This window comes from Mustela putorius, unplaced genomic scaffold, assembly GCF_011764305.1.
Source record: "Mustela putorius furo isolate JIRA1106 unplaced genomic scaffold, ASM1176430v1.1 tig00537350_pilon_pilon_pilon, whole genome shotgun sequence".
Taxonomy (NCBI): domain Eukaryota; kingdom Metazoa; phylum Chordata; class Mammalia; order Carnivora; family Mustelidae; genus Mustela; species Mustela putorius.
This window is the reverse complement of record NW_025422471.1, coordinates 25,856,661-25,879,263: the sequence shown is the minus strand read 5'-3', so window position 1 is coordinate 25,879,263 and position 22,603 is coordinate 25,856,661. Positions and strand designations below refer to the sequence as shown.

The following is a 22,603-nucleotide window of genomic DNA, read 5'->3' as shown; positions in this document are numbered from 1 at the left end:
TACTCACAATGTTTAGGGTGGAGCAGGGGCAGAGAAAGGAATGGCCTTAGAGTATATGAATACTTGTTGAATATTTATAGAGTTTGGTGGTACACTGTTAGATTGGTTTCAGCTGTAGACTTAACGGAACTTCCACTGGTTCAAAGGAATCTTTATAGGGACTCTTTAGAGATCGAAATGCAAAGAAGCTTCCCTTTTTGGAGGGTTGGGAATAATGAACATGAGGGGATTTGAGAAAGCACACGTTTTTCTGTGGACCTGAGGCCAGTATTTAAGGGCTTCCGTGTGCAAGGGGAGAACTCACTCCACACTCTGTAGTTCTGTGACTGCATATTTAACACACTGCTCCTTCAGCACATTTTTTAAAAACAGATTTTATTTATTTATTTGAGAGAAAGAGACAGCCTGAGAGAGAAAACGTAAGCCTGGGCAAGTGGAGGTAGGTAGTGGCGGGCAGAGGGAGAGGGAGAAGCAGGATGTGGGACTCAATCCCAGGACCCTGAGATCATGACTTGAGCCAAAGGCAGACACTTAACCGACTGAGCCACTCAGGCACTCCTCCTTCAACACTTTTTAATTCATGGTAGCATTCTTTTTTCCCTCTCAAATCTCTAATTATTAAGTAAACTGCTAGTTTTCCTCTTATGCCTGGGTTCTGGTTGTGGGTCCCAGGGTAAGGGGAAATGTTGTGGGGGATAGACCTGCACATAGGGCACTGGGGGGCTTTGTGCTGGGTTCTCCCTGGCCTCTTCTCAGAAGCTCTCCTCTCTCCATCTCTGGGATCATTGTGGGAAAGGATGGTCAGTTTGATCTCTGGGTGGCCATTTAATGGCTGTTTATGAAATTTGTGCTGCATTTGTTGTCAAATTTGATAACTCTGTTAATAAACTGAAAAATAATTTCTAATAAACAATGGCAACCTCTCAGACTTATTCACATGCAAGCAACTTAAATGCATTGAATTAAAACATGTTAGGTTAAATAGACATTGTGTTAATCAAGGAAAAAGGCAACAGGAATTCTGGTCCCTCCTTATTTTCATTAATTAGGAAAGGGAATTGGGATCCTGAACTGGGAAGGCATTGTGGTTTCTTTTTGAAACTGGAGCTCTGATGCCAGGTTCCACTGTCCTGGCTGGAAGGTCTCCCCATCTTGCAGGTGAGAATCAGTCCTGGGGGACTGTGCTGGATAGAGGCCAACTTGAACAGCATTTTAGAAGAGTTTGGTGGTTAAAAAAGGAAATAAGACATGGAAAGAAACTATTTTTTAAAATTATTTTTAGAGTTCTTGTTATTTTTCCTAATAATATGTGATAAGATAGGGGAAATATTTATAGCTCATTTTGCTCTCACTTCATCTTTATGTTGCCTTCTGGTATATTTCTAAGGTATAGATTACTTTAAATGCCCTTATTTTGTGTGATTCGGCTATCACAATTTTTTCTTGATGGTAATATTTTTAAAAGGCATTCAAAGTTTAAAGTAATAGCTGTTTTCTTGGTGAGGAAAAATATTTCATCTGTGATAACCTTCCATTTCTTAACCACACTGGGCTTTCTTTGGGGGCAGATCCTCTGTTACCTAGTTTAGCCATGCAGAAATTCAGGCCTTTGTAGCAGCTAAGGGTAAGAGTAAGCCATTTTATTTAATTTTTAAAAGATTTTATTTTTTATTTGAGAGAGACAGCGTGCACAAGGGTAGGAGCAGGGGGAGGGTCAGAGGAAGAAGCAGGGCTTGATCCCAGGATCCTGGAATCAAGACCCGAGTGAGCCCAAGGCAGATCTTTAAGCAACTGAAACACCCAGGTGCCCCAAGAGTGAAACCATTTTAAAGTTGAATAGATCCCTGATACTTCTAGTAGTATTTGTCCCCAAACTGCTAACTATGAATTAGACTGCTTTCTGTTATGAGTGATAAAAATCCAGTTTAATCTAGATTAAGCAATAGAGATAATTTACTTATTGCGAACTGAAGAGTTTGAGGGTTTATCTGAATGATTTCGGGCACAGCTGCATCCAGCTCCTAACTCTCTGTTGTCTCTGTGTTGACATTATTGATAGATATGCTCTCCATGTGATGGGAAAGCTGGCTTCTACCAGTTTCAAGATATTCTTATGGAATATTCTTTTTTTAAAAAGATTTTATTTATTTATTTGAGAGAGAGAGCATGCATGTGTTCATGAGTGGGGGAAGGGCAGAGAGAGAAAGAATCTCAAGCAGACTCCCTGTGGAGTACTGCACCCAACACGGGGCTTGATCTCATGACCTAGAGATCATGACCTGAGTTGAAACCAAGTCAGACCTTAATTGACTGAGCCACCCAGGAGCCCCTCATATGGATATTCTTATAGATTTTGATTCATAAGAAAGAAAATTCCTCTCATCAAATGTTCATGTTCTGAATCTCAGGAACAACTCTGTTTGGCCTGCTTGAATCATCTGCCCAATCCTGAACCAATCACTGTGACCAGCCTAGGTTAAGTGGTTACTTCATGGGGAATTTAAAGCCTGGCAGTTGACAGCACTAACCAGATAAATGGCAGAGTATATGTGTGTATAATTGGGGAAGTTCTCTACAGGAAAATGAAGCTGCTGTTATTAGAAGAAAGGAACAGAGATACAAAAGCAGCAGATGTCTACTCTAGGACACAACCCGCTTGTGTATTGCTTATGGTCTCTGTGGGTAAAGAGCCAACAAAACCCCTTTTGCTTCTGCCTGAGAATTTAAACTTTGGTTAGCTGTGTCACTGTGTCACTGCAAATGACACAAATGGCCCTGTGTCACTGCAAATGAGATAAGTATTGCTTATGATAAAAATGACCCCTACTTAGCAAATAGCATTTGGACTTGGAGGAACTACCGATGACCTATGAACCCCAGATGGGGGCTCCATATTGTGGACTTCTCTGAGGATAGTAACTTTTTTGTAATGAACTGGGCATGTCCTTGAGGGGGCCTGGAAGGTATGCTTGAGGAGTTGTTACAGGGGATATCTGTTCCTGTAGGGCACCAGCCTTCTAAGCCAAGGTGGCTCCAGTACCTGCTCAGTGTGGATTTGTCACCTTGCTACTGAGCTGTCCCATGGGGCCTCAAAGCCAACAGCTGGACAACTGTGTGGGATATGGTATGAAGAGGAAGAGCTGACACTGGCAAGCTTTGGTTTATGTCCTACATCTTGAGAGTAGACTGGTATCAGGTGTGGCCTGTGATAATCCTGTGATTCTGAAATGTTTAGTTGAAGCCAAAGAGACCCTCTGGTGGGCATTAAAGTCATTCTGATGATCCTTTGAGGTTGGGGGGCGTGATTTAAGGAAGCCCTGCTAGTGAAAGGTGATAGAAGCTCAATTCCAATTACTTAAAGAAAGAAAAATGGACTTGATTAACTCACTCACACATGTTGTGCACATGTAGCTTCAGATATGTCTGATTCCAGCAGCACCTATGATGTTAGCAGGGCTCTTGTCTCTTTTTCTGTTTTTCGTCTGTGCTGGCTTCATTCTTAGGCGAGTTCTCCTTGTCAGGTGACAAAGAGGGCCAATGATGGCTTAGTTGATGACTCTAGACTAGATACAGATAGAATGTGCCAGAAAAATATCCCACAGTTGACTCTGAGTGGTCTCACCAAGCATGAGGCCATCCCTGACCCATAAAGTGTGACTAAGGGATAGATGGTAGAAGAAGTAGGAGCCTTTGATTAACAGTTCTGTAAAAACAGGGCATAGGCTCCCAGTGGGAAAGATGTTGGGCAGGAAATGTTACCACCCTTGCTCTTTTCTCCTGTTCTAGTGCTTTAGTGAATTTAAAAGGCCTTCTTCCTCCATTTCTTATCAGCTCCCTCCCCATCCACAAATACACACTCATGCTGAGTTATATACTCCCATATATCACCAGCACTCAGTTACTGTATTTCATTTTAATTACGTGCTCATGTCTTTATCTTCCCTGTTGGACTCTGAGCTTCTTGAGGATGGGGCAGTGTATTTTTCAACTTGGCCACTCTGTTGCTGAGCACAATATCTGGCATATTCATAGATGGTCAATAATTGTGGAATAAATAAGTAAATAACTTATAAGGATATGTGACTAAATGTTTTCATGTAGTATATAATTGTCTCTTACACATCCTTTCTTGTGATTTTTTTTAATATGAACCTTTATCCATTGTCACCATTTGCAGATATTTGTATAAGCCAGACACAATAATTTCTAGTATTTCGTTACCAAAATGTTGTTCAGAGCTCACGACTAAATTCTGTTTTTCAATTAGGTGTCTAATAACTTGCAGAAAATCAGAAAACTGGGGGTCCAAGTAATCTGTTTTGTTTGTTTGTTTTGTGTGTGGGTGTGTGTATGTGCTTCCTTAGTGAATTCATGAGAATGAGGATGAAAGCCAAGCCTTCTGGGATTTAAGATTGGGGATGTAGACCTCATTGGCAAACATGTTTGGCCCAAGAATAGTGAATTAGGTGAACTTTTTGGTACTACTTTGTTTTCTCCAGCTTCTATAAATGCATGAATACAGAGTTCCATAGGATGGATCCTTATAGACATTTTTTTTTTAAAGATTTTATTTATTTATTTGACAGAGAGAGATCACAAGTAGGCAGAGACGCAGGCAGAGAGAGAGAGAGGAGGAAGCAGGCTCCCTGCTGAGCAGAGAGCACGATGCGGGACTCGATCCCAGGACCCTGAGATCATGACCTGAGCCGAAGGCAGCGGCTTAACCCACTGAGCCACCCAGGCGCCCCCCTTATAGACATTTTTGTTGTTGTTGTTGCCATTATTATTTCAGCATTTTTCCTTCCCTTTTTCCCCAGTTAATGGGGAATCGTGTGCTCTTTGTCTCAAGTTAACAGTCTCTATGATCTTTTCATAATTCTGCATTAGCAGGGGATCAGATAACAAATCTCAGGTTTAGAAATCTTCTTACAAAGATGCTTGCATCTTTTTTTTTTTTTAAAGATTTTATTTATTTATTTGACAGAGAGAAATCACAAGTAGATGGAGAGGCAGGCAGAGAGAGAGAGGGAAGCAGGCTCCCTGCTGAGCAGACAGCCCGATGCGGGGCTCGATCCCAGGACCCTGAGATCATGACCTGAGCCGAAGGCAGCGGCTTAACCCACTGAGCCACCCAGGCGCCCCAAGACGCTTGCATCTTGTTTCCCACATTTCAAACATCTTGCTAAGCTTTTGGTTAATAACACACCAAACCAATTTGTGAGTGTTTTCTTTAATTGAAAAAAAATATTTCGGCCTCCATCTTGCTGCCCCAACTTCCTTTTCCTTCTTTTAAATATCTGGAATTAAAGGGGCACCTGGTTGCTCAGTCGGTTAAATGCCTGACTCTTGGTTTTGGCTCAGGTCATGATGTCAGGGTTGAGACTCAGCACCATGTTGAGCCCTGCCATGAGCCTTGAGTACTCAGCACACAGTCTGCTTGACATTGTCTCTCCCTCTCCCTCCCCCTCAACCCTCCCCCCCCCTCACGTCTATGTGTGTATGTGTGCATGTATGTGTGTGTGCTTTTTTGTTCAGATAAATAAATAGCATTTTATTTTTAAATATTTTATTTGTTTATTTGACAAATACAATAAGAGAGGGAACACAAGCAGGGGGGATGGAAGAGGGAGATACAGGCCTCCCACTGAGCAGGGAGCCTGACATGGGGCTCAATCCCAGGACACTGGGATCACTTCCTGCACTGAAGGCAGACGCTTAACAACTGAGCCACCCAAACATATTTTTGTTTGGTGCTTCGCACATTTTTATCAGTAAGGCAAGGTTAGTGTGTGATGTGCAGGGACCTGAGACAGGTCACCTAATTGCTTCTCTTTGTTAAGAGCTGAACAACAGAACTATTCAATAAACACAGAAAGTTGGTAAAAATCCTACATTTGTATGGGAATCTTGTTGTCTGGCTCTGAATCAGCACTTCCCCAGGTGCTTGGGAGGAACACCTCTGAACAATACTTTTCTGTCCCCTAAAAATTATTCTGTCCTGATGGGAAGTTCCCACAGTTTTGGGCAATGACTCAGAACTGAAGCTGGTTGGGACTTATAGGGATTGTTATTGCCTAGGAAGGGCCTAAATGCTACAACCAGAAGCACCATCTTGGCCTTCTTGTAACCATCAAAATGCCGTCCATTCTGTCAGTTGTCTTGCTTGTTCAATAAATGTGTAATAAACACTTGTAGGTTTGTGATTGATTTTCAGAAAGGAAGAAAACCATTTCTTTGGGCAGCTGAGAGGGGCCACACTGAAATGATAGAAAAACTTATCTTCCTTAATCTACATACTTCAGAAAAGGACAAGGTGAGTGGGACTTTTGTTTCTTTGCTGAGAACAAGAGAAAGGGGAGTGACACCTGGTATATAGCTTTGGAGATGGCATTTTGTTCAGTTTGTTCAATTGCTGCTACAGAATATGGAATATCCAGATTAAATGAACCTACTTTTGCAGTGGGTCAAACAGATTGCTAATTTTCATACCATAAATGTTTGTGACATCAATAGACTACATGGATTTTTCCGCTGTTATTTCCAGTTTCCTCTTCTCTTTTCCTGACGTCTGCTGGAGACTCAGTGTCACCTCCCTGGGGAGGGAAACTGTAATGGACACCCATATCTTTCTGCATATCTTTGATTATTAAGAGGAATTCATACACACACGTGGGATTGTGGGTCCAAAAGTTCCGCATGCTAAATCTTTAAGTACCTTCACATAGGTCATATGGGATTGCTTCTTTGTTTCACTTTTTGTTAGCAAATTAACAGCAAGGATAGAACAAGAAGTATGGATGGTTTTTCCCTACTGGTTCAAACAACTGTATCTTTACATTTGAAACCTTAAAAAATTATAAATTTCACTTGACACTGTGGATAATATGACCCACACTCTGGACTGCAGCTTTAATCAAAATGAAACCTCTCAGAAGTCCCATTGCAACCCTGACCGTTGGAAGGCCATGTTCCTCAGTGCCCTGGACTCTACCATGAATTTGTCTATTTTGCAGGAGGGGAATGCTGCCCTGCATCTTGCAGCAAAGCATGGTCACAGTCCTGTGGTCAGGGTGCTGCTAACCCAATGGCAAGAAACAAATGAGATCAATGAGGTATGTGAAGGTGCTCATTACAGATGAACACAAGACTGGAAAGTGGAAGGCAGGGGAGGAATGACTTTCATGGGAGGAAAACAAAGAGATTAGTGCTATAGAGTGTAAAATATCATGCTGAAAAGTCCCTTCTTTTTTCTTTAAAGTATGCCAGCAAGTCATTTTTTTTATGTTATGTTAATCACCATACAGTACCTCATTAGTTTTTGATGTAGTGTTCCACGATTCGTTGTGTGTAACTCCCAGTGTTCCATGCAATCCATACCCTCCTGAATACCCATCACCACGCTTGTTAATCCATTCATTTATTTACACATTACCTTAAAAATATTTAGTATGTAACTTATGCTAGGTAATGTATTTTTATTCTAGGAGCCTACAGGGTGAGAGGCGCCTGGGTGGCTCAGTGGGTTAAACCTCCACCTTGGGCTTAGGTCATAGTCTCGGGGTCCTGTGATTGAGCCCCACATTGGGCTCTCTGCTTGGCAGGGAGCCTGCTTCCCCCTCTCTCTCTGCCTGTCTCTCTGCCTACTTGTGATCTCTCTCTCTCTCTGTCAAATAAATAAATAAAATATTTTAAAATTTTTAAAAAGAAGAAGAAGGCTCCAAGGCGAGAAGGGCATGCAAAAAGGTCAGAGCTGAGAGGGTCAAGGTAGAGATAAAGAAGGGCTGTGCTCCCCATGGGGAGGGCTTGGCTTTGACTTATAGACAGTAGAGACTTTGCCAGGTTCTAAGCAGCAAAGAGAGATGGGCTTCGTTTTGTGTATAGGCCTGTGAATGTCACAATGGTCTAGAGGGGGCTTGGTGCCTGGAGAGCCTGGAGGTGGGGACACGCAGTCAGGGGATGCTGCAAATTGCTGAATCAAGAGCTATGGAGAAAACTTGCCTCCAGTGCACTCACAAGGAGCAAATAGGATGAAGTGATAGAGGGAGACAGAGGCCACAGCTTTGTGACTCGAGTTAGAGAGAGGGAAGCATTTTTGATGCCCAGTTCGCCAGTTTAGACACCTGGGAAGGTGGAGTGCCCTCCTCTGAGCAGGTGCAGAGCAGGTGAGTGAGATCAGTAATAAGGATTTTGGAGGAGATTACTCTGAGGCATTGGGAGGGTGCAGGAATTTTCAGGTGGAGAGCAGTGGGGAGATGGAAACTCTCTGGGGTTCTGTGGAAGGCAGGGGGATGGGAACTGAGTGCAGTCTTGGGTGGAGAAGGCAGTCTTGGCTGTGAAGGCAGATTTGTGAGTCATATGCTTTAGATGGTCACTTTTGACCTTTGGGTCAGTGACTTCTACACTGGCTCTTGGGAATCTCAAATGAATGGAGTCCTCTTGGACTTCACAGTTTAATGTTCTGATAACTTTTAAACTTGGCACTTCTCTGAGCTATGCTGTAAGAAGTAATATAGTCTTTTAACTTAAGGCACCAGTGACTGTAAAGTGTATTATTATTTTATGTAACACTAAGAAAAAAATAATGGTGCCACTTAAACCATGACACAAACAAGCTTTTTTTGTCCCAGAGTAGTTTGTACTTATTGAAAGAGTTTTTTAGACTTTTATATTAGATTTTATTATATACATAAAAAGGAACAAATTAGCAAGATAAGTTGGTTCCTAAACTTCACACTGAGCTTGATTGTTCTAAATCACTTTCTTACTCAGAGTCTCGATGTCTTTGTTTTTCTGAACAAAGTAATATCCCCTTTGCCTTCAGAAGTACTTGTGATGCAGTATTTCTTTAAGGGGTTCCCTGCTATGACTTCTGAGGTTTTATTCCAAGTCAACACCCATTCTGATATAATGCATGCTGCAAGCAGTGACAACAATATCACATCTACTACCTGATTGAGATTGTGAGATGCATCCTGATCTCAGATACGTTAAACCAAGGTGGTACTTAGAGTTGGTGGCTTATGACCATGAAAGTACCAACTGCAGGCAAAATAATGAAAATGGAAGGGTATGAAAATGAGCCTCCATGATGCCTGGCCAAGTCAGTGTTCCTTTTGGACCAGAAAAGCCCACCAGGCTAGTCCCTTGCATCCCTTGACTTACACACCCAGCGATGAAAACCAGGGCTCTGACTGTGTGAGTCAGGTCCTGGCTCCATCATTCTTCTAGAAAGGTAATCATGGGCTTAGTCCTTAGCCCCTCTTAGCCTCAGTTTTGTCAAATAGCCTTCTAAGGTCATAGTGAGGTTTAAATAGGAAGGCAGTGCCACACACATGGCACTGGGAATAGTGCCTAGCACATGTTTATAAGGATACAACAGTGGTATCTGTTGTCATCATTGGTGTGGTATGGATGCAGTATATGAATTTGTACCAGTGGTATATATTCCTATTATCCTCATTTTATTCTCTTCAAGTTCCTGGGGAAGTTAAGCCAAGATTTCACTTGAGGATCATGGACAAAAATAGAGCCTTCCTTTGTTTACTTCTGTGTGTCTTTTCTGACAGTCTAGCATACTGATGATCAGGCTTAATTGGTTTAAATTATTTAAAGAAAATCCCAGGAATTTGGTCTTCCTGAATAAAAGTTATGAATGATGGTGAGACACTTAAAAAAAAAAATCACCTGGGTAAATCTTAGGTGTGATTGGCCTTCACAAATCAATGTAGAGATCAAGTCCTATAGTCACAGGATTTTTTAAAAAAGATTTTATTTATGTATTTGACACAGAAAGAGAAGGGGAGGCACAAGCAGGGGAATGGCGGACAAAGGGAGAAGCAGACTCTCCGCTGAGCAGGGAGTCTGACACAGGGCTTGATCCTAGGACCCTGGGATCATGACCCAAGCTGAAGGCAAAAACTTAACCATCTGAGCCACCCAGACACCCCCTGTAGTCACAGGATTTAATTGAAAGTCTTAGTCATGTCTGTCCTCTTCTGTTTTAATACTTTACCACTGGAATGTGTGCACTTGAATTTCTTCCACCTTTTAGCTATTTTTGAATTAGGGCACATTGGAGAGAGCTCATAAAGCCCAACCAACTGTAATTGCAGATTATGATAAATTTCATCTGCACAGAATAAGGACTAGTGCTAATATTAGCCTTTTGGATAAGGCCCAGAGTATTCATACAATCTTGGGCTGCCTTTGTTTCCTGTTGTAAACTGTTGCCAGACCAGTTGGAGTGACTCTAGAGTTGTCTCTAAACAGTCTTGGTAGCAAACTCCTATCCATAAGGAAAGTTTAGGTGTGTATCTGTCATACATACATTTATAATTAAATTAATACATTACAAAGCATAAGCCAGAAACATGCATTTAAAAATTTTAATATAAAGATAAACATAAATAGTAGTTCTTGTATTTTCTCCACACTGAAATGATTATTTTAGAGATATTATATATATTTTCCTTCCATTTTCTTTGTGTTCCTATACATATATATTTTTATTGGCTGCCCAGAGTTCATTTGACTCCTCAGTTCTTGGACATTTACTTTAATTTCATTTTCCTTTTCTTAAAAATAATGTTGTTGCAAACCTCTTTGTATAAAAACTATAGTCTGAATTCCTCACTATTTCCTTTGGGTATATTCTTAGAAGTAGGACTGTTGGGTCAAAGGTAGGAATGTTTATTAGACTCCTGATGCGTTAAAGATGTGAATTCTTTGCTTTACATTTTTTTGCTAATGCCTTTCCCACTGAGGTTTGCCATTTGGCATCCATTTTCCTGGAAAATGAGAAGGCCTCTTGTGGGGGAGAAATTCCTCTGTAACAGATGGCTGTCCCAGGCACTCAGGTAAAGCAGCATGGATACAATTTTTCCATCCATTGGAGATGGGGACATTGGTTCCATGTTCCTGCATCCCTCTTGACATGATTGTTCATATCTAATTAGCTATGAGTAAAACCTTCTGAATTAACTTAATGCATTTGTTAGAATAATACCCAAGGGGGGAAATGGTTAGGGAATGGGAAGGAATTCTGCATTTCTTCCCAGTATTTTTAGGAAGGAATCTTTGTGAAGAGGGGAAAATATCCATGTACCATGTGATACCAGTTCCATTTTTTCTTTCTGTGTTTTGGCCTAAACTAAGGTCTCACTTTGTCCTAATAGCTTTTATCATAATGAATTTCAGGAAACCTAATTACTGAGAAAGAGTATTACTGTTTATTTTCTTTAAAGGACACACACAGCTTAAATCAGTTTTAAACAGTAAAGCCTTCTTGGTACAAATTTGTAACACTTGCGTCTATATACCAATTTTTATGAGTTGCACACTGCATTGTAATTCATATTTCTGTGATTATCTTGCTTGATGGGCTGTTCCCTTCTTGTGGGCAGGGATTGTATCTATTCATCTTCTTAATCACAGTTCCTTTGTCAGACAGGTAGTAAGTGTCTAGTAAATATTTGCTAGATAAATTAATAAAGATAAGAGTCTCAATGGTGGATGGAAATCTTAAAAAGAGGCATAACAGGATAGGTAAGGGTACAGGCTTTGGAGCCAAACAGCTGAATTTGTGCAGTAGACATGTCACTTTTCAGCTAAGGCTTAGCTTCCCTTTCTGTAAAATGGGGTAATATTAATCCTGACCTCACAGAGTTGTGCTTTTAACTCTGCCAAGGCATATAGTCTTGATAATATAAGTTGGCATATAGAAACTTAATGCTATCCATTAAGACTAATGCATAAAAAGTGTAGAGAAAGCATGCTGTTTCTCAAAGAATTTCATTCCATGCCAAAGGGCAATTAATTTTAATTTTTTTCCTTTTTTTTTTAGAATGGAGAAACACCATTTTTCCTGGCTGTTAAAGGAGGTCATGAAGAATGCAGCAAAGTGCTTCTGGCAGCAGGAAGTGATGTCAACATTCCAAATAAAGTATGTGTGCCATGCCATGTTCACTCACACTATGGTGGGGGACTCAGAATGTTCTTTGGTTAATCTAGTCCTGAACAGATCCACTCACTAGGCTTTTGTAGAATTGATATTTATAATTTGCTTTGTTTGGTGTAAGAATTAATGATTTACCTCTGATAGTTCCCTAATTGTTGTCTCCTTGAAAGCATTGCAATTCTTCCTATTTATTGGGGATGGAATAATTGAAAACAGGGACAAAAGGAGCAGATAGTTGTTAGTTCTCAAATACAGAGACATTCTCATTCTACCTTGTTCACACCCTAGCCACGGTACGTGCCTGGCTTACACACAGTAAATGCTGAAAAAAAAAAAAAAAAAAAAACCATTATTTTGTGAAAGCTCAAGTGGTCAGTCTGGGCCTGAAGAAGACACTGTGGTGCCTTCTTGTAAACACAGAATGCTTTTGTATTTAGGCATGGAGCTAAGATCTTGCGTCACTTACCTTCATTTTTTGGTGAGGGAACTGGAATTTAGGAAAGTTAAGGAACTTGTTCAGGATTATCTGACTAGTCAGTGACCGTGGTGAGGATTCTCACCCTTGCAGTGGTCTTGCCCTTCAGATGGTTTTACTTTCATTTTCCATTTTTTGAAGTAATTTTCAATTACAATGAAAGTAACAAAAAATTTGAATAGTTCCAAAGGGTATATTCTAACTGCAGATTTCAATTTCATCTCCCCAGAACTAATGGGATCAATAGTTCTTTGAATCTGTTTTTTCCATGCATTTACATGGAAACTGTGATGAAGCATGGACATGTATAAATACTGACACCACTATGTGGATCTCCTGTTCTGGACCTTGGTTTTTTTTTTTTTTTTTTTTTTAAGTGCTATATGTTTTGGGACTCCCTCCCTATCAGCACAATGTGCAGGCAAACTTTTAAGATAGAGCAGATTTGGTTCCAGACCATTGCAAAAAAGCGACTATCACAATAAAGTGAGTGAAATAAATTTTTTGGTGGTCTGTTGTGGTCTGTTAAGTGTGCAATAGCATTATATCCCAAAAAACAACGTATATATGTTAATTAAAAAAATACTTTATTGCTAAAAAATCTAACTGTCCTTTAAGCTCTCAGTAAGTTAACAATCTTTTCACTGGTGGAGGGTCTGGCCTCAGTGTTGATGGTGACTGACTGATCAGAGTGATGATTCCTGAAGGTTGAGGTGGCTGTCACAGTTTCTTAAATGTGAAGTTTGGTGCAGCAATTGACTCTTCCTTTTGTGAACCGCTTCTCTGTAGCATGGATCCTGTTTGGCATTTTACCCACAGTAGAACTTAATTAAAAATTGGAGTCAGTCCTCTCAGATCCTGTCCCTGTATTCCGTATTCTAAGTCCTTTGTCATTTCAGTAATCTTCATAGCATTTTCACCAGGAGTAGTTTCCATCTCAAGAAACCACTTTTTTTGCTTGTCTGTAAGAAGCAACTCCCCATCTCTTAGATTTATCACGAGATTGTAGCAATTTATGTACATTTTCAGGTTCCACTTCTAATTCTATTTCTTGTATTACTTCTACCTCATCTGCAGTTACTTTCTCCACTGAAGTCTTATGCCTTCATCTTGTAACAACAACAACAACAAAAAAAAGCAGTATCTGTGAAGTACAATCAATAAAGCAAATCAATAAAATGAGGTATGTCTGTAGAAACAATACCTTTTCAAAAGGTATAAAGATAACACTAGGATCAAGAATAGAGTCTGAAATTGGTAATATTTTATGCTCTTTATTCTGCTGGTGGAAGTGTACATTTGTACAATGCTTTTGAAAAGCAATTTGTGACTTTTCTTTCACCCAGCCTTGAAGAATTCTGTTAAGGGAGTAATCTTAAAAAGAGAAAAAGGTACATGCATTAAGATAGATAATGAAGGGGCACCTGGGTGGCTCAGAGGGTTAAGCCTCTGTCTTTGACTCAGGTCATGGTCTCAGGGTCCTGGGATTGAGCCCCGCATCGGGCTCTCTGCTCAGCAGGGAGACTGCTTCCCCCTCTCTCTGCCTGCTTCTCTGCCCACTTGTGATCTCTCTCTCTGTGTCAAATAAATAAATAAAATCTTAAAAAAAAAAAAGGTTATCCATGCTGGCCTCAGGAGGCGGCACACCAGAACTGGCCTCTACCACCTTGTAAGAGCCGATGGTTAAATTAAAAAAAAAAAAAAAAAGATAGATAATGAAGTTATCTCCAATAGCCAAGAATTAAATATAGCCTATACATGCTAAGAATTCTAGAGGAAAGCCAAATAAGTCTGGTGTATCTTTTTCTTGGAAAATTACATAGCTGTTAAAAATATTAATGATAAATACTAAATATACTAAATATGTTCCATGTTCCAGATAAATATTTCCATAATATGGGATGCCTGGGTGACTCAGTCTGTTAAGTGTCTGCTTTTGGCTCAGGTCATGATCCCAGGGTCCTGGGATCAAGTCCTGAATTGGGCTTCTTGTCAGCAGGAATCCTGCTTCTCCCTCTTGCCTCTGCTGTTCGCCCCTGCTTGTGTGAGCTCTCTGACAAATAAATAAATAAAATCTTAAAAAAAAAAAAGTTCAAGATAGAACACAAATAGAAAAGATGATATGTATTTGTACAAATATCTTCATTGTCTAAAATTATATAATGGACAAGATTGTGAGAGAGAGTAGAAAATAAAGATATCATGAGTTGATCCCCACTGGAGTTGCAGGCTTATTTATGCAGTAAATGAGCACCATTATTTATGCAATAAATGAACACAACATTAAGAATTTGTGGGTCCCACGAAATACTCGAGTGTGGAGAGCTGTTGTGTTTTTCAGGCACTCACAGGTGCCTCCCTGCCCCCCCCCCCCCCCCCCCCCCCCCCCGTCTTCAGCCCCCTTGAAGTCCCTGGAAAAGCCCCCTCGTTATTGGGGTCCTGCTGGGCTCACTTCTGTTGGCTGACTCCATTGTTCGGTTCCCTCCCTCTCTTCTGTACTTAATTCTGTTAGCCTCCAGAGAGGTTTTGCTTTGTAATGGTTTTCACATGTTCACATTTTCCCCACCCAACTAAGACTGCAGACTCCACGTTATCCATATCCTTACAGCCTTGATGTTATCTAGGCAGCCTGGAAATTGTCCTGGGTCTATTTTTCAACTTGTACATTTTCTTGAGTTTTCCCCTGAGCTCATTAGCACACTTCCTGCATCAACAGCCTCAGCTCTTACTGGTTGTTCACACTTGTCTCCACCGAACCCAGGGAAGACGCTGGGGGACTGAGCCGTGGGCAGCAAGAAGCCAGCAGCACGGATACATCACTGTGGGGACACGTTAGGCTTAGTTTGCTCTTACATCTGTAGGTGATTACTGTGTTTGATCTTGGAAATGCTTCACCGCTTGACAATGATTAGTGTTGCTGTCCAGGAGATTGCTTTTGTGCTCCAACCCCCAACTAAGGGGAAGGGGTAAGGGATTGAGCCATTTCTGGGGAGGTAGTTGGAGACTATGGATTTAGCTGACAGCAGAGGCTTCCTCCGTTTGGGCTGATGTTATGCTGCCCAGAGTTGGGCAGGAGGTTCTCTATCAGGATTGTACTAAATGCCCCTGGACCAGTGAAGCCTTTTGTAGACCCTAACAACTCCCTTTTTGGAGGCTTTACCCTTGTATCTTATCAAACATATTTAAAGGCCCCAACATTCCACATTAAAAAACTTGTGTTTGCTGTAAATTATTTTAAAAGCTTTTTAATTGGTGCTTTCATAATTATTTGGCTATGATACACTCCCTCAATTTATGATTGACTTTGGTCTTCTTAGAACTCTGTGTATACTTGGGAATTTGAAGAGGTGAAAAAATTTAACCTACAAATTGTTTACTAATGTAATGAATATTTTATGACTATTACATTTTACAATCAATGGGGTATAACTATGTCAATTAAATATTTATTCTCTTCAATTTCACGGATTTCTTTTGGTATCTTGGAATCAATAATTTTTTTGGTAAACACTTTAAACATTTATTTGGCTCTTTAAAAGTCTGTAGGCCCTATACTCATTGCCTGTGGTACCTCTGGGGTAAGATGCCAGAGTCCTACAGCTCTTCCTACTATTTCTTGGCTTTGGGTTCTTCACAGACTTGCTTCTGATTCAGATCTTCTTAGATCTCAGTCCCAGTGTCACCCTATCCTGGAGGATTTTCTTGATCACTTACTGGAAAGTAGCTATCCAGTCCTGCTGCTTTACTGTTTTGTTGCACTTAGTATAGCTGTTATTATTCTCGTAACATCTAGATCTAGGAAACAGATTTTTTTCTCAGTCTGCTGGTACACTGATCTGTCTGCCAGTCTAGAGGTCTACTGATTGTCCACCTCTATTGGAATGCAATAGTGGAGAGCTTGTTTACCAGCATATCTCCCCACTATCTAGCATAGTGCCTGGCGCATAAGAAGGGCTCAAGCTATTTTGTGTGTGTGTGTGTGTGTGTGTGTGTGTAATGAATAACATGATAGTTATGATTACTATACATATTTACTAGTTCATTTATTCTCCCAGTATTACTATGGCTTGGGAAAAAGAGGTAGGATGGTGTGGTAAACAGAAGAATGCCCCCTCACTCCAAGAACATCCATGTCCTAATCCTTGGAATCTGTGAATATGTTATGGTACAAGGCAAAGAAAGATTTAGGTTGTGCATGGAATTAAGGCTGCTAATCATCTGACCTTAACATGAGATTATCCTCAATTATCCAGGCAGCCCCAGTGTAATCACAAAGGTGTTTTAAAGCAGAAGAGGAAGGCAGGTGAGGAGGTCAAAACTAAGAAGGATGAGAAGGACTTAGCGCGCACCATTACTGGCTCAGAAGATGGAGGGAAGGGCCCGTGAGCCACAGGATATGAGCAGCTTCCACAAACTGGAAAAGTCAAAGAAGGGGATTTTCCTGAGGGCCTCCAGAAAGGCCTTTATTATAGCCCAGTGAGACGCATTTCAGACTTCAGAATTCCAGAATGGTAACATAATACATTTGTATTGTTTAAGCCACTGAGTTTGTGGCAATTCATTAGCAGCAGCAATAAAAATTAGTACAGGTGGTTATATCCTTTTTTACGGATGAAGAGGCCTGCAAATGTCACAGAGACATTTAATAGCTGCTCAAGCTAGAGTCCAGGTTGTCAGGGTATGTATCGTTTTTATGAGCATCTTATCTGTTACTTCATAAGAAACCCACCAGAAGTTCAGTGGCTTGAACCAATAATCCACTGGTATCTGTCATCCATGGCTTTGAGGCTTGGACTAAGATGAGAGATTCTTCCTTTGGGTCTGTTAGTCAGACTATGTGGTTGTAGTCAGATGTCAGCCAGACTTTGGTCCTTTGAAACTGTAAGTGAGCTGGACGTCCACGGTGGCTCACTCACATGCCTGGCAGTTGGTGTCAGCTGTCAGCCGGGAGCTCAACTGGGGCTGTTGAGCGGCACTAATGTGTGGTCTCTTCTCCTGGCAAGGCAGCTGGATTTTAATAGGCAGGGAGCAGACCCTGCCAGGCCGGTTAGCAGCTACATCTGCCATGGGCACACTGTACCTTCTGCCATACTCTGTTGATTGGTCCAAGCACTTACAGAGTCCACCCAGATGCAAGGGTAGACTGCGTGTTGGGGAAGTGGAAGGCTCACATTGCCAACGGGCACGTGAATGGTGGTTACTTATATAGTCAGTTTTGGAAGACGTAACATCCTATAGAACCTTATCTGGTGGACCTAGAAATACTTTGTAGCAATCTTATAATTAATCAGCCAGCAACTATCCACTGATCTTATATTACTGCAAGGCAGCATGCTAAAACCTTTTGGAAGATGGGCACAATAATCAAAGGCAGTTCTGCCATCTAGCGTGGGCCTGAAGTGAAGCCACATGAGCACAGGTTGCGGTAGGACGCAGCACGCAGCAGGGCAGGAGAGGCACTGAAGTTGAGTGAGGGGCCATGAGGGAACCCTGCACAAAGATCGCAGTCATGCTAAGCTTTGGAGCAAGACATGGCGGAAGGGAGAGCTGTAGGTAAGATGGCCAGGGGGTACGAGGGTGTTGAGGCATTTCCTGGGACCAATACCAGGATAGCTGTTTTGGTTCAAGGAGGGGTTTTGCAGGATGTTTGGAGGGAAGACTTGGCCCTTGTACGCTTTGTATTCCTTAATGAAGGGAAACCGGGATTTAGCTTGTATTTGCCTGAGGCATGTGTTACTTAGGACTCTCACTCTTAGGGGAAACACTTACAGGAAGTAACGAAGAGGCCCTCAAAATGATCAAAAACACGTTGGATTTTCTTTTTTAAATAGTTGTTTCATTGTATTAATTAATTACCACGTGATGGATACCAGAAAGCATGCTGGATTGTAATGGGGTCCTCCCTGCCCTTTCCACCTGTGTCTTACAGCACAACATCACTGCTTTGGAGATGGCAACCCAGAATGGGCATCCATCCCTTGTCAGGTGTCTTCTTGGGGAGAATGTTGATCTGCACCAGAACATGGAAGTGAGTCTATTCCAGTAACGTGCGCTTGGATTGTGGTACCGTGAGGCTAGCTGTGCGGGGAAATACTCCTCACAGATACTTGAGGGGATGAGATGTTCACAAAGGAGAAATTTTTTTTGGGAAAGCTGACTGACTTCTTTTGGAGACTCAATCTTAATTTTGAGAAATAAAATCCAAGGGATGAATTTTAGAAAGTCATTGAAGTTCCTGAACAAAATGAGTTGTTTGTCTTTTAAATATTGATATTTGCTGCAATAAAACTTTCTCAGGTATCTGGAGATGCTGTTACTCTTGTATTAAATTTATCAGTCTGGGAAAAGAAAGGGCACTGCTATAAATGGGAAGAAGAATGATCATTCCCCACCCCTCCCTTCACTGAGTGATCTTGTTTTTCTTTTGAAAGTCAATCTTTTTTTTACTGATTTACCTTTTCTGAAGTTTGAGTTGGCTTTGGTAGCATTAACAAAAGCCCTCTGTGCTGGAATTGGATGGGAAACATTTCTCTGTTTTTCACTCTATTTTCATTTCTCCTGTGAGACTGTTATTTCCTCTGATTTTGCTTAGCCATTATTATTTATTATATTAACTGGAGAGAAGGGATGTGATTTGATCGTGTTTGGTAGTTTTTGGAGAATGACGTTAGGGAATTGGCTCTGAACTCGCCTGGTTTATCCAAGGATGCTTCCCGTTTCTCGGGAGGTGCTGGGTCCCAGCAAGGCCGGTGGCCCTGGCAAGAAGGACACTGCCCATTTCCTTGGGCCAAGGGATGCTTTCTCTTTTTTCATGCTTGGTGCCTCAAGAGAGAACATTCTTCCTGAATAGAAGAGGCCTGCCCAGAAAACCTTCCTCCCACCCTGCCCTAGCCAGTCCCATTATTTCCATTTTCTTGTTCACTCCTGTGGCAGCCTGACCTATGCAGCTGTGGAGTCCTACTTCCTCCCTTTCTCCTTTTCCTCTGTGTGCTGGTGCAGCTCTTGAAACTCAGTACCTCTCTCTTCCATAGGTTTCTTTCCTAGTAGTTTTCCTGGGAAGGAGCCTGGTGCCAATGTTAGAGTCAGGTGGATAGGGGTTCGAATCCTGTCTCTGCCACTTCCTGACCCCAAGGCCTTTTGGAAGTTATGTAACTGCTCTTGACCTCATATATAAAGTGGGGAATAGAGGATCTAGCTGCTAGGGTTATTGTGAATGAAAACTGTTAGCCCAGAGTTTAAAACAGAGTATAAACTGTTGGAGAAGTGAGTATGTATTAAGTAGCATTATAAAAATATGTTCAATGTGTCTAAGTGGTTCTTATTATTAATATCTCTTTCCCTTGGATGCCTGGGTGGCTCAGTTGGTTAAGTAGCTGCCTTCAGCTCAGGTCATGATCCCAGCGTCCTGGATTCGAGTCCCACATCGGGCTCCTTGCTCAGCAGGGAGGCTGCTTCTCCCTCTGCCTCTGCCTGCCATTCTGTCTGCCTGTGCTCGCTCTCTCTGATAAATAAATAAAATCTTAAAAAAAAAAAAAAAAAAAACTCTTTCCCTTGAGCAACGCCACGCTCTGTCCTCATCACACCTGCCCTCACACACACGTGTACTCCCTGTCAGCTGCCTTGGCTCTCAGCTCTCCTACTGTTCACAGCCTCCCTGGATCTCCTGAATACCCTGCTCTTTCACACTTGAACCCCCCCTTCCCCCTGTCTCCTGCTGCCTTCCCTCCACCCTGACTGTCCCTCAGCTCACTCTCTCTCCCATCTCACCCCTTTCCCACACCTGTTTTTCTTTTTGGCTGCCTTCAGTACCCCTAGAGACATTTCCTTAGTGCATCCATAGGCCAGTGGCAGCTGGGTGGTGGTGAAGCAGCAGGAGCCAAGTGAGTGATCTTAGAGGTAGTCATGACCTCCTGGGAAAGAATCCTGCCTTCGGGGTTGGCTTAGAGGGACTGGCCATGGGTGAGGCTGTAGGACAGGCATTTTAACCACAACTGAGGAAGAAAGGGGAGCAGGCTGGAGGGGCTTGGTGAACATCCTGGGGCTGTATACTCTATATCCATGGGAGGGCTAACCATGAGAATGGTGCCCCTGGGTGAATGCAGCATTAGTCCCACAGAAAGCTCTAGGGAGAAAGAACTCTAAATCACATCAATTCAGGAAATGCTGAATGTGCATGGTTTTTCCTCCTTGTCGCTATTCCCACCATACCTTAGGTCTTGGAAGGAACTGAGAAGTCCTGCAGTTAAGCCTATTTCATATTTCTTATCATTTTTTAAAAAGATTTTATTTATTTATTTGACAGAGAGAGATCACAAGCAGGCAGAGAGGCAGGCAGAGAGAGAGAGGAGGAAGCAGGCTCCCGGCTGAGCAGAGAGCCCAATGCGGGGCTTGATCCCAGGACCCTGGGATCATGACCTGAGCCGAAGGCAGCAGCTTAACACACTGAGCCACCCAGGCGCCCCATTTCTTATCATTTTTATCTAAGTGAAAGTGTCAGTTCTTCAGGAAAGTTTTTTTCATCTTCAGAAAAGTTAGCAATCTGCCCATCCCAATATGCTCTCCTGGTACTCTCCTTTACCTCCAAAGCACTTTTCACAATTTATGTATTTATTTTGTGATTAAAAAAAAATTAATATTTTCTTACCCCACTAGATTGGAAGATTCCTGAGAATGGGCCATGTTTACCACTAAATCCTTAGCTTCCTGAAAAGAGCCTGTCCCATAGTAGGTGTTCAGTGTATAGTTCCAGAACAAATGAGGGGGAGAGCTGATTGCTAGTGAGTGGTTTTGCTGTACAATCCTGGGATAGAAATAGTGCTGAACACTTGCTATTGGCCTGATGCTGTGTTGGGCAGTTCCAGTACTAGGAGATTATCAGGACATCTCTATCAAAATGAATGCTTATTGTTCTGAATGATGTACCCAGAATCTTTTGGATTTGAAATTTTGTTTCTTTTTCTTTCTGCAGCTGAAGGACTCCCCTCTTCATTTAGCTGTTATCAACAACCATATCTCAGTTGTGAACAGCTTAATAAGGGCACAGCACGACGTTGACACCTTAAATCAGGTAAGCAAGATATATCAGAAACCTGAGTCTGTTTTCTTATAATTCAATGCGTTGTGTAGGTAAGGGTAGTTTTGAGCAAGTTAAAGTTACTTTAAAAATTTCCAAGTGGAATATATATGTTATCCTTTTTTTCTGTGACCCCCATTCCCACTTGCACACACGTACTTTTTCAGATGCACAACTGGGGTTCAGTTAGTGCATTCTTAACCTGTTTGCACTTAATAGGTCCAGCACCTCTGGTTGATAAACAGTAGCTCAGAGGTGGATTGCTAGCGGCTCTTTAAATCAAAAGCCACTCCCTCTACATGGAATATAACTGGCCAGTGGTAGCCCTTTGCCACAAGGAGGAAGCTTTGTTTCTATATTAGAGACTGTAAATGGTCTTCCTTTTACCCAAAGGCAAAAGAGACCTCTTGGAATTTTAAAAAAAAAATCACAATGAATTCAGTCCACTGGAGCAGAATCAAATGCCCCGTAAAAGGAATCCATCACTGGCTGGAAATGGAAATGCTGAGGTGGAAGATTAAGAGGATGGGAGTGGGCACTGTCTGAAACAGAGCCAACTCTGGGGCTGCTGCCTCTCCCAAGAGCTGTTGGAAGTAGGAAGAGAAACTCTATTTGGGGAGGAGCCCTTCTGGAACCCTGGGGACAGATGAGAACTCTGGACATGTCTTGCTTTTCTGACTGCCTCTACCTAGAGAAGCCTCTGCTGGGCCCTGAGAGGAGGGAGCAGCCAGATCCGGGGCACATGCTTGTCCTAAGCTGCTGGGTGGCCCTCAGCTTCTGTCCGGGGAACCAGAGCCTCAGGTCTTTCCAGTCACCTCCATCTCCAGCCTACCTGTTCCTTTGTGCGGGAGCAGAATGGAGACTTACCTGCACTTCCATTCCTTCCCCCCGGCCCCCCAATGGATCTTCCTCCCTGTGTTTCATGATCACAAATGTTTGGGGGAGTTGGGGGAGGACCTTTTTGTTATTATATATGCTTATGTGTTTGAATCTGCTAATGACTCAAATATTTACAAATGAGCAGAATCTTTGCTCCATACACAGAACTTACACATGATTTTGGTTTTACCAGAATTGGCTAAATTCATTCCAGAGAAGG

General features: G+C 41.9%; 1 protein-coding gene across 2 annotated transcripts in view; it reads left to right on the top strand.

Moving 5' to 3' along the window:
- The window catches only part of ANKDD1B (ankyrin repeat and death domain containing 1B), a 61,566-nt gene that overhangs the window by 23,900 nt on the left and 15,063 nt on the right, over window positions 1-22,603 (top strand). For both annotated transcript variants that reach the window (XM_013063715.2, XM_045074444.1), the window contains exons 6-10: window positions 6,215-6,313; window positions 7,014-7,112; window positions 11,843-11,941; window positions 18,361-18,459; window positions 21,400-21,498. In XM_013063715.2, the coding sequence (XP_012919169.1) occupies window positions 6,215-6,313; window positions 7,014-7,112; window positions 11,843-11,941; window positions 18,361-18,459; window positions 21,400-21,498 (495 nt within the window). The remainder of the gene's footprint in view (window positions 1-6,214; window positions 6,314-7,013; window positions 7,113-11,842; window positions 11,942-18,360; window positions 18,460-21,399; window positions 21,499-22,603) is intronic.